This window comes from Marmota monax, unplaced genomic scaffold (genome assembly GCF_021218885.2).
Source record: "Marmota monax isolate L192 unplaced genomic scaffold, Marmota_monax_Labrador192_F-V1.1 WCK01_AAM20220418_F8-fsc00007, whole genome shotgun sequence".
Lineage (NCBI taxonomy): Eukaryota > Metazoa > Chordata > Mammalia > Rodentia > Sciuridae > Marmota > Marmota monax.
Window position 1 is genome coordinate 19,260,227 of NW_026692781.1, and position 12,484 is coordinate 19,272,710.

The window sequence follows — 12,484 nt, forward strand, 5'->3', positions numbered from 1 at the left end:
TTTGGAAAGATTTTTATAAATTCTTTATCTTAAAAGTGATCAACCTTTCTTGGCTTTACAGACAACAGAACCTTCTACAAAATTGTTTGCAACAAAAAGTATGTATCATAAGAGTCACTGAAAAAGCAGCATATTAATTATGTATTCTTATGTGTCATAATAGGAAAAAACTTTGTGAATCCAATAACCAGGAATCATGTATATTGATTGCTCATCTTCCATGTTTGCTCTTTATCCTCTTTGAAATTTATCTCAGTTAATTCTCAGATTCTATTGTGGTCCACAGTTGTTATTAAAAAATTGATGGTGTATCTTCAAGAGGGAGTGCATGAGTATAAAATGGGGGGTACAAAGGAACCTAGCCTTCATGGGAGTAACATGGAATGCCACAAGCCCATCTCTCATGGGAAGCCATTAACCATAATGTTTTGCATATGTTGCGGTTGAGCTCAAAAGCAGGTGAGCCTGGATGCCAGTATCTGTCTCCAGGAGTCGTCATGGGAAAGAACTGGGTCACCTCTGAGCTGAAAGTTGGAATGAGCAAAGATAAGAGAGTTTTTGTTCATTTGTATTTTCTTAAGACCCAGCTTTGGGTCTAGATAGACCAGTCAAGAAAGATGAAGCTGTTGGGGAGTAAGCACATACTTCACATGGATACCTGCTCAATTCATAGAATATGCAGCCAAATACAGAAGCTTTGGTTCAAGGGAATATTTTCAAATTTATATTACATAGAAAAAATTTGAAAAACAGGATTCTATTTGACTTATTTCACTATAATCCAAAACTTTAGGAATGTCCCTTCTTTCATATATTGAGGTTGAAAACTCTCCCATACTTAGCCTAAGAGTAATAATGTAGGTCTGTTGTTCATTATCTTGGGTTATAAAAGGTAGTATATATTGAATATTTTAGTTTATATTTTAAATGTTGTTGGTTTTGAATGATTATCTTCTCTGTTAAACTTTAGGTTTTATTTTTATGTAAAACAAGTATTGTATAATATATACTGTCATCCCAAAATGTGTTTTTCAGATCACCAGTACTGTCTATAAAATTAGTATAAAAAATAGATAGATAGATGGAGAGATGCAGGGCAGTGGGATTTTAAGAGCTTGGGGGAATGAAAATTTAATAAAATGAACTTTCCTAGGATGCACCCTGAAAACTCATAAATTTATCAGGAGAAAGGGTACTACATAGTGTTACTTTTTCTTTGATGATTTTCCTGAAGCATGAATAATTTTGGACTAACTTAGGCAACATTATGGGTGTAGATAACCCTATTACAAGAATCATATTATCATTTATTGTTATACTTTAAAAAACAGACTTCCAGCTTTGCTGCCATCTATTGTGTTTACAACCTGTATGTTTTCATATTGGTAATAATTTTAAAAAGACTACACTTTATTATAAGAAAGATGACTTTTAGAAGAAAATATATGTGCAGTAAATAAGTAGAGGTTTAACTGAATCCTGTAGGTACATTTGTTTCTACTGCAGTTCAGTCTAATTCTATGAGAGCAACATTGACACTGTGGTCATTTAAATCTGGTTTCTGAAATTTCAGTGCTGATTCAAGTTGAGGAATATTCCAAATTTCCTACACTTTCTCATCCCTTCTGGATCTTAGAGTTCCAGTTGAGTTTATCTTTTTATGTTCTTTCTAAATTAATTTATTCCTTCACTTGATCATCTGTTTTCAGCTTTCCTATTTAAGGCAGTTTGCACTGATATTCTTGTGGGGTTCAAAGACACTCAGTCTCTATGAAGTATTAGCTTTTATTGTAGCCTATCAAATAGTTGTTAACAGTAAGCTTATTTCATATATACAGACCACAGATTGACCCTTGCAGCAGCAGGGAATGGGGATAAGGATGGAGTATTTTCCATCCTTATACCCCAGTGAGGCAGATAGATGCCTCTGAAGGCACACAAATATTTGGATGACATCTGTTTGAAAACTAGTTAATTGGAAATAATTTGATGTACCTTAAAGAATTTTACAGGGTTATGAACACATTTCTTGTTACAAAATAGTTGCGTGATAGATGCCTAGGTAGCAATTTCATGGTTTATTTTTAAACAGTCATTTATCTTAGTAATGAAAACTAGGGAAAATAAATTTTTAAAAATTTCTGAAGGAAGACAAATAAATGAAATATTATGCACAAAATATTTCTCTGTTTTAGATACTAGACTAACCAAAATTAATCTAAAATTCTAAATAAATTTTCTACTATGTGTTTTTCACAAACCATGCTGGTATTCTAGCCATGCATTTTTTTTTCACGGAAAAGTATTCAATATTTTATTATATACATGCAAAAATGAATGAAGATAATTACTGAGAAATATGTCAACTCCATTTATTTAATAAAAGAAATAACCAAATAATATTACTATAAATCCAGAGCACAAGAAGGCATATTTCACAACAGGTACTTGGAAAGCTTAGCACCTAGTGTTACAAGTCATTGGAGGCCATGGGTTTGGACTGAGCACCTGTCCTGGGCCCAGCTGATCAAAACAATATAGAGTTTAGTCACAGTAACGGAGCTCTGGTTGATTGCAGGAGCCCTGTAATCAATTAGATGGTAAAGCTGTTTTTTGCATCACTTCCATTTTTATATGAATGCTGTTAGACCGCACTGTTAGCCAGAGTTCTAGAAACTGTTTCAGTTGTTCTGGGAGCTGTCTGATTTAATTTTTATGTGTATATATGTGTATATATATATATATATATATATATATATATATATATGCTTGGTACTGGGGAATGAACCCAGGGGTTCTTGACCACTGAGCTACATCCCCAGACCCTTTTATTTCCAATTTTGAGACAAGGTCTCTCTAAGTTTCTTAGGGCCTTACTAAATTGATGAGGCTGGCTTTGAACTAGTGATCCTCCTGTCTCAGCTTCCTGAGTTGCTAAGATTACAGGGGTATGCCACTGTGCCTGGCTCAAATTGTTTTTATTTTGTGTTGCTTTGCTTCCCTTTTATGCATTTTTTGATATAAAAAAAATTAAATGTTCTTCTCTGTTCCCTGAGTATAAATTATTACATGATTTTCTTTTTTATCCCTTCTTATTTATTTTCCAGGTAACTTCTGAAGAACTGACTAGTATAATTCAGAACATAATGACCTGGGTTGTAGCTACAGTGACTAGCATATTATATCCAGCCATCACAAAGTATGAAGAAAGGTTGCAAAATAATACCTATCCAGTGTCTGAGGACTCTGTCCTTTCTTCAGATAGTTCAAGTTTCTGTAGCACATGCAGTGAAGAGTTTACATATGGAAGCTACACATCTGCAACAACTAAAACATATCAGGCAGAGCCTTGTACATTTGCAGTTCACACATCAGTAAAAAGAACAAACACACCCTTAGAACCTCCTTCTTCTCATGTGGAAAGAAGAGTTGTGGGGAACGCATTTCACCAGAAAGGACAGTCTATAGCCTCTGAACTCAAATATAACAAAGCCAGCTTGATGTATTCATACCCTAAGCTTGGAAGTTCTAAATCAGATAGTCATCTTTTAGCACCATTGGAAACAGGCAGAAAAAAATCGAAGGATGCTACCACAGAAACAGATGGCTTAGTGAATGTGAATCCATTGTTTTCTGATCAAAAAGCAAAAGCTGTGGATGAGATAAAGAATTTAAAGAATGTTTTTGTTAACTTTAAATGTCACTTGAAAGGGGAAACTGAACTGATTTTAGAAAGCATTTTTCAAGAACTAATGTCTGATTTAACCCAGGCCATTCCTTCTCTTTCTTCTGTAACCGCCGAAGTTTTTGTTGACCAGTGTGAGTCTGACAAAGAAGACTTGTTTTCCAATGTTGATATCTGCTCTGTAGCTTCAGAGATTGTGGAAAACATGCTTGAGAAACTAGAACTTGCAGTTGAGAAAAAATGTGTTGAGGTATTTTCACAAGAAGATTTGTCAGTCGACCTTAAACCAAATTTAACAACCAGTGATGAGTGTTTCACATCATCAAATGGGAAACTTTCAGAAGAGTCATTACCGCCGTGTCCTTTGGAACCTATGTGTGATATTGCAGAGGATATGGTACATGCCATTTTAGAAAAGCTGAAGACTCTTGCATCTTATAAGAAAACTGAACTTCCTCTTGAAGACAAAACCAAACATCAAAAGCAAAATAAGACAGACCCAACACACACAGTACCTCAAAGTGATGGCAGAGAGAAATCCACTCCTGATCCTGATAAAACTAATTTAAGTTTCAAAGAAGAAATACAAAATTTAATATCAGGTATTTTTTCACAGTCAAATTTGATTGGTTATGTAAAAGAAGCAATCGGTACTATACTAGGTTATGTACAAACTGAACTTAATAATGAGAGACTTGTTGCATCTGAAGAAACAATAGTATTCCTTCAACTACTTGATGATATTTTTACACAGCTCCGCCAGAAGCCAGTAAAAACAGGTGTGCAAAAAAGAAGACAACCTAGAGTGAGAAATATTTCTGACACTGAAGAAAAGTATAGACTCACTGGCACTAGCTTATCTAATGGACCTATGCCTAGAAAACCATTTCCACCTATTAATGTCCCAGGCATGGTCCTTTATTCTGAAGATGATAATGAAGAGATTGACCACATTGTGAAAAGTGTGCTTGATTCATCCTTCAAAGAAGAAAAAGGAAAACCACAAGACCAGATTTCTAATCATCGGTTTACAAAAGGAAACACTGATTTTCAAAGCAAAAAAATCAGGAGACCACCTACAAAGTCTGCTGCTCCAAGCAAAGTTGTACTTCATGATTGGGAATTAAAGACAGAGCTGCCATCTTTTAGTAATGAAGACATTTTAAAGGAAAAACCATGCCTGAATAAAGACATTTCCATTTTCACCAAAGATCAAAAGCATCAAATTCAAAAGACTTCAGAAAACATAGTTAAATGTATTTTAACAGAAATGTTCAAGGATATATTTTCTGCTTCTTCTGATTACCTCAGCAGCAAAATTGGCAAAGAATCTTCAGCTCTTGTTACAGAAGAATCTCAAGGACTGTCAAGTCAAGAATGGATACACAAGATGTTTTCTGTGTCGGAAATTACTGCAGTGGCTAAAGAAATAGCAGATTCTGTGTTAAATATACTTCATAAGGCATCAAGCTGCATTCCCGATATCACTGAAAGTATCATTTCATCATCAGTTTGTCAAACTTTTCAAGATAAATCTGACAGTCCCCAAATAGTCAATAAAGCACCAAATAAAAAAACATTGAAAATGTGGTTTGACAGTGAAAAGAAAATGAAATATTTATCATCTCTTGATGTAGATTCTAAAAAGCCTTACCGGTCAAGATCTGAAGAAGGTACACTTAAGAATGTAGATGACATTAGTAATAAGATCATTGATACAGTTTTTAAAAAACTGAAGCTATTGATTTGTCCAAAATTGCAAAACAGAGTCAAACCTTCACTTCCCAAACAATCTTTATTTCAATCTCAACTTAGTACTTATACGACTAAAATAGTAAGCATTGTTTTGCATGCTATCCAGAATGAAGTAGAATTCAGTAAGAAAAACTTACATCTTACAGAGATAGACTATACTAAACCCCCTACAAGGAAAGGATTTGTTGCCGATAATGATAAGAAATTAGAATATCTTGTCACAGATCTCAATGATGACATTATGACCAGTCCATTATTAACTTGTATTTGTGATATGGTATCAGGTAGAAATGAAGATCAAAGGAATACTTTTCTCCTTTCAGATAAGTCAACATCTTCAACTTCCTATGGATCTGACCACTTTGACAAACAAAACACTTTGTCACTTAGACAGGATAAAAAATCTTTTCTCAAATCTTTGGCTACTCCTTGTGCTTTCCATAGTATCAAGAATGGAAAAGACCTCAAAGAGAATAACAAATTGCAAGTATTAGATAGTATTGGGGAAACACTACAGGAAATGTTAAACCAACTAGCATGTGTCTATCCTAACTCTCAACCATCCTGTAGTCAGCAAAACAGAAAGAAATCAAACAAGAAGCAGCAAATGGCCACCGAACTGGTATCTGATGTTCAGTTAATTTCCAAAACTATTTTGGAATATATCATTTCAAAACTATGTGGTGTTGATATGGATACCAATTTAGCAAGTTTTAAAGCTTCATCAGATTCTCCTGACATTGACAACTTATCGTTTGCTTCAATTATTGAGGAAATGGCCAAATGCACCAGTATAATCTCTGACATAATTTCCAAAATGATGCAGAAAAATAATAAAGATCTGACTAAAAGCAAGGCAAAAAATGTTGCTCCTGTGTCTTCCAAAATAGAGAACTCAAAAGTAACACATCCAAATGCATTGAAAACTACAGCTTCAGATATTCTTAATATGGTTTTTGCTAATTTGGAAGGGTTTGCCAATGAGAATTTAGATACTCTAGATGTTAATAATGTTTACAGTCAAAAAGACAGAGGGGTGGACTGGGAATGTGAAAGTACCAGTGCATTCACAGATATCTGTGAAGAACCATTGCGGTCTACTTTATATACACAAGCAAAGAAGGTATCAAGTGCTCTTTTGAAAACAATTCAAACTGAATTAAATATGAACATGTCAGATTTGAAGACAAGTATAAAAAACCCATCACCTGAAACACAAATGTTTACAAATATAGTTGATTTAATTTTAGATTCAGTATCCACAGATACATTCAGTGAAACTGAATCTGAAGACAGAGGCATTGAAACTTATCGATACCAGCCAACTTATGGAAATTTCCTTCCTGGAGGAGCTGACACAGAATCATTTATAGAAGATGAGGCACCTGCAGAGAAAGAATTAAGTGGAGAGAGAACATCACTGAGAGAGGAAGCTAAAACATATTCTTCTAAACAATGGATTCTAGAAAGAACGCTGAACAAAATTGAAGTGAAACTCAGAGAACCACATAAATCTCCAATTGTTCCAATTATAAAAAATATCTTGAATGAAATTTTTCAAAGTGATTTAATCAATGAATTAAATGTGCTTTCTCCCTCTCAGACTCATTTCAGTGACATGCCTCACAATGTTCATGAGTCAACTACTCAAACATCTGTTCAATTTATGAATAAGGTAATTGGTCCATTAGTGTCTGACACAGATGTAACAGTAGTGGCAGATGATGTGGTTAGAATTGTATTCCATAAACTTTATTCAGCTGCCATGACAGAAAAAAATGTACGTGAAAATAGTTGCAAAACTGTCACCTTTTCAGCTAATGTTTCTTTTCATGAACACACCTATGGTCAAAACTCCTCTGTTGCTGTGTTGGATGGAAATCCATGTTCTCTACAGTCCAGGTTGACTGTTGAAAAACAAAACAAAGTAAATGTAATTGAAGATATTGTACAGACAATATTAACCAACTTAGAAATTTTTACTACATCCAAGGTAAAATCACTCTTTTACCCCCAAGTCAACTTCACAGTGCCAGTTACTTTACCCTATCCACATGATGAAAGTACATTGAGCAAAGCATTATCAGCCAAAGACTCACAATCTGATGAACAATATTCCTGTTGCTCAGTGGATCATATCAAGTCAGGACAGTCCAACTCCTGGTGCCAACCATCTTTATCAAAATTAAATATTTATGCAAAAGAAGTGGCTACAAAAATACTACAAGGAATCAAACATGAGTTAGATAAAGAAAGGGAGGGTCCTTTCTTGACTCAAAAAATTGTGGTTTCTGAAAGTATTGCAAGCCAAGTTGTTAGCACAGTGCTAGATATTGTATCATGCAAAAGTAAATGTGACAAACACAGTTCTGACAAAGAGATTAATTCAGATCAGCAAGAAGGTATTATTGAAAAGCTGTTCAGTAAGCCTGAATATCGAAAAATACTTCAGTTTCAAATACAAGATACCATAAAAGGTATCTTGTGTGATATTTATGAAAAAACTCTGTTTCAGAACAATCTCTCCTTTGTCACTCCCTCTCTGAAAAGTAGCATAACAGGTAAATATTTGAAACCAAATTCTGAAATTTTCATTGAGGGTACAAACAAGAATATTCCTGAATTTTCAGTTCCTAAGTCAGACGTCATTTTGTTCTCTAAGGATATAGTGGATATTGTTCTTCATAATCTCAATTCTGTTGTAATGCTTGGCATAAATGCAAAGGATTCCACTCTTGCACAAATGACCTTTTGTGATACTTTTCCAAAAGAAGAGGGTCATCAGTCCCTCCTTGTGGTTTCAAAAAGTGAAGAAAAGACAGAGTATTTTCCATATTTAAAAAAAAAGAAATCAGCTTATGCTGATGATAATCAGATAGCTGTAGCGGGGAAAGAAGACACCAAGAAATCTATTCCTGACCCTTGTGAGGAAAATGCTAATTCCATCACTAAGACTATTTTCAATCGGTTACAATCTTTTGCCACAGAAAGAATAGATTCATTAATTACTCTTGCTTTACAGCCTAAAGCAAAGTCATTTGTTAGCCCAGAATTGGAAAATTGTAAACAAGATGATAGCATTTTTTGTGAATCAAGCCAAGTGGAATCTGATGTGAATGTCTTGAAAATATCAACAACTAAATCCATTCTCAGTGAAGAACTTACAGAACACACTTTTGCCAGTTACAGAGAAAAACTTGGATCCACGATTCATTTATCAGAAGCTAGTCTTAAGAAATATGCTGATATTATTGCTAGCACCATTTTGAAGCTTATTAAGAATGACTTAGACTTAGAAATCAAAAAAATGCATCCATTTCCAAATAACATTCTATTCCAGAAAAATGTCTTTGTGAATGAAATTGTTGACAGTACTTTAAAGATTTTATATAATAAAAGTTCTGTAAAGGAAATTAGTTTTTCCTCAAAAGAGAATCATAACTTTTCACAATTAACTATAGCAAATGAAATATTGCTGGAACACAAAGAAAAAGCAAAAAGCACTACAATATCTCTGTTTACAAATTGCCCAGTAGAGCAAAACCAAACGACATTTGAGAAGGAAATCCAGAAAAATGCTTTGGAAAAAATATTTATGAGAAATGGAGAATCAAAACAAAAAGAGAAAACTGAATTACTCAGTGCAGTAGAAGATCTTTTGAATAACTTGGATCAAAGAATAATGGAAGTCTTAGGATGTTTGCCTCCATATAATGAAATCCCCACCTTTATGTCTAATTATAAAATTAAAACATCAGGTATAACACACAAAAAAAATTTTCAGTCACATATTAACAGTGCTGCAAATGATATAGTTGAAAGTGTTTTGGAGAAAATGTACCATGTTGTTATGACATCATTATACAAAAACAAAAGGGGAGAAGTAGAGATATGTGACAATAATGATACTTTACCAATGAAACTACCAAGCTTTAGAGAAACTAAACAAGCAGGGAAAACAAATAATGCCTGTAGATATGGAATGCTACAGGTGTGTTCTTCTGCAAAGAGTCAAAATATTTCTGTGTTAGAAAACACTTCTTTGCAATATTCACCATTGCACCTAGGAAAAGATTTAGTCCAAATGGTTCTTAGTATGATCACACAGTTCATCTCACTCCATCTAGAAGAGAGTTTTTCCCCTAAAGATTGTTCTGATGAATTGCCACCTGTTAGACTAAATAATTCTAAAGTTAGCCCTAAGAGCAGCCCTAGGCAAGGTCTTAAAGCAAATTTCAAAGGAAGATCAAAAATTACCTCTTTGCCTAAATTTAAAACAAAATCATACCTAGGACCTACTGTTGCTAAAGCTAAAAGCAAGATCAAGTTAAGTACTGGAGAGAAGACTTCAATAGATAGTTGGTCCAAGACTTTCACTGGACTGCCACACATCCTATCAACAGGAGATGCCAAAAACTTACTGGAATCAAAATTGCCCACTTCAGAACTAAAAATGTATGCCAAAGATATAACAAGTAATATTCTGGAATCAGTTGTGAAAAAAATTGATAGAGAGATGGAAACTAGAGCAATGGTAAATACAGAAGTTTCACTATCTGATCAAATCATGGAAGCAAGTAAACTAGTTAATACAATTTTGCAAGAATTATATGCTACAAATAACTACAATTTGTCTTATCCAATCAAACTCTCATATCTGGATGATCTCAAACCTTCACAGCATGATTTATATGCTGGGTCTTCTGCCAAAGAGCAAGCATGCTTTTACTTAGAGAATGTTTCTTCACAGCTAGAACAGATTTTTCCAAAGGAAGGTATATTTAAAAAAATGTTTGACAAATGGCAAAGTGAATCAAATGACATGGAAAATGAAAAGTTTAAGCTACTGATGACTGCTGAAAATGTTTTGACTGAAATTTCAATAAAAGCAAAAGATTTAGAATATTCTCTTTCACTTTTAAATTTGCCACCTCTTGAGGATTGTGAAAGCAGGTTCTATAATCACTTTAAAGAAGGTTCTACTAGAGCTGAGGATACCAAAGCACAAATTAATATGTTTGGAAGGGAAATTGTTGAAATACTCTTTGAAAAATTACAGCTGTGCTTCTTATCTCAGATGCCCACTTCAGATAGTAAAAAAAATCTAACAAATAGGAAAGAACACATCTCTAGTAAAAGCAATCATGGTTTTCCAACAAAGCATATCCTCAACAGTTTACCAGTCTGTAACATGAAAACAAAGGATTCGATTTCTATAGGCTCTAGCAACCAGATTATTCGAGAGATTGTAGAAAGGGTTATAAATATGTTAGAGTCGTTTGTAGACTTGCAGTTTAAACATATCTCCAAATATGAGTTTTCTGAAATAGTGAAAATGCCTATAGAAAACCTTTTCCAAGTCCAACAGAGACTATTAAGCAAAAATATATTGCCAAAATTACAACCACTGAAAAAAAATTCTGATGAATCCAAGCCAATTACTATTTCTAAGGAAAACATACAGAACACCCTGCTACAGGTTCATTCATTTCATTCAGAATTACTTACATATGCTATTAATATTGTCAATGGCATGCTTGGCACAATCAAGAACAAGCTAGACAAAGAAATAAGCCAAGTGGATCCACCTTCAATTCCCACATTGAAAGAGAACATTGTAGCAAGTGAGATCATTGGCACACTAATGGATCAGTGTGCTCATTTCAAAGAGTCTTTGATCAAAAACCTTCCAAAGGAAAGTTTGTTCCAAAGAACTGAAAATACTTACATTGTTAATCAGGTTGAATTAGCAACTAATGTAAAAACACCCTCATCAAAGTTAAAAGAAAATAGTTTGAGGAATAATCCTCCACAAAGAAGTGTACCTGACTTGGTGTTTTATTCAGAGGAAGATATGAATACAAAGTACAGGGTTTCATCAAATTTACCCTCATACGTCAGGTCCTCTGTAGAAGACACAATTAAAAGATCAGAGTCAGAGGAACTTCATTCAGAAACTATGCCATCATGTTCTAGAAGTAAAGTACAATATCACAGCCCAAGGAAACCTAACTTCTGCCGTTTTGATGAAGACATGAAAAGAAATAGCTCCCTTCCTGAAGGCAGTGTCTTACAAAAACTGTCTCAGAAAGCAAACGACTCCACAGAAGCATCATTAAAGCAAGTCATGTCATTTATGGAGATTGGAAAAAGTGAAAATCCAAGAGTATTTCATTATGAGACCCTAAAACCAGTTGGTGAGCCAAACCAAATCCAGACAACTGTTTCTCCACTTAAAATATGCTTAGCTGCAGAAAATATTGTCAATACTGTACTGTCAAGCTATGGCTTTCCAAATCAACCACACACCAATGAAAGCAAGGAAACAATAAAGCCATTTTTCATATCAAAACAAAGCCCTCTATCTGAAATATCTGGACAACAAAAGAATACGGAAAACTTGTTTAGAATGTGGGACAAAAAAGATAGCTGTATGCCTGAAGAAAACAGCAGAAACCCTGATGCCTGCAAGGAAGATTTTTCCTTATTGCAGAAATGGAAAAACAAAAACCCAAAGATAGATAAAATAATAACTCTGAAAGAATTTGAAGTCATTGCTTTTGCTGATCATGAACTGGGTCCAAATGAAATTCATTTGATAGCAAGACATGTCACTACCTCGGTGATCACATATTTGAAGAACTTCAGAAGTAGAGGTAAGCAAGAGATAACTCATTTTAAAAATTAGCATAATTTTTAGAAAATGGTAAAAAAGTATGTTTAAAGATCTTCTGTTTAAGAATCTGCATTCTCTATTTTTCTGAAAACAATATTAGAGGTGCATTATGTTAAAATAATATATATTAAAGTCAAAAAATTTTTCATGATTTGAATCTAAAAGGTGTATTCAGGTGAGGTGGTACATGCCTATAATCCCAGCAACTCCAAAGGCTGGGTCAGAAGGATCACAATTTCAAGGTCAGACTAGGCAACTTATCAAAATCTTATCTCAAAAATGACTATGGACATAACTCAGTGTAGAGTACCCCTGGGTTCAGTCCCTAGTACTTTCCAACACACACATACACACACACACACGCACAC

At 34.1% G+C, this 12,484-nt stretch overlaps 1 protein-coding gene across 1 annotated transcript in view; it reads left to right on the forward strand.

The window, feature by feature from the left end:
* Positions 1–12,484, forward strand: part of Fsip2 (fibrous sheath interacting protein 2) — a 77,944-nt gene that overhangs the window by 40,449 nt on the left and 25,011 nt on the right. Inside the window, exons 15-16 of the mRNA XM_046447146.1 lie at positions 62–98; positions 3,108–12,096. Of these exons, the coding sequence (XP_046303102.1) occupies positions 62–98; positions 3,108–12,096 (9,026 nt within the window). The remainder of the gene's footprint in view (positions 1–61; positions 99–3,107; positions 12,097–12,484) is intronic.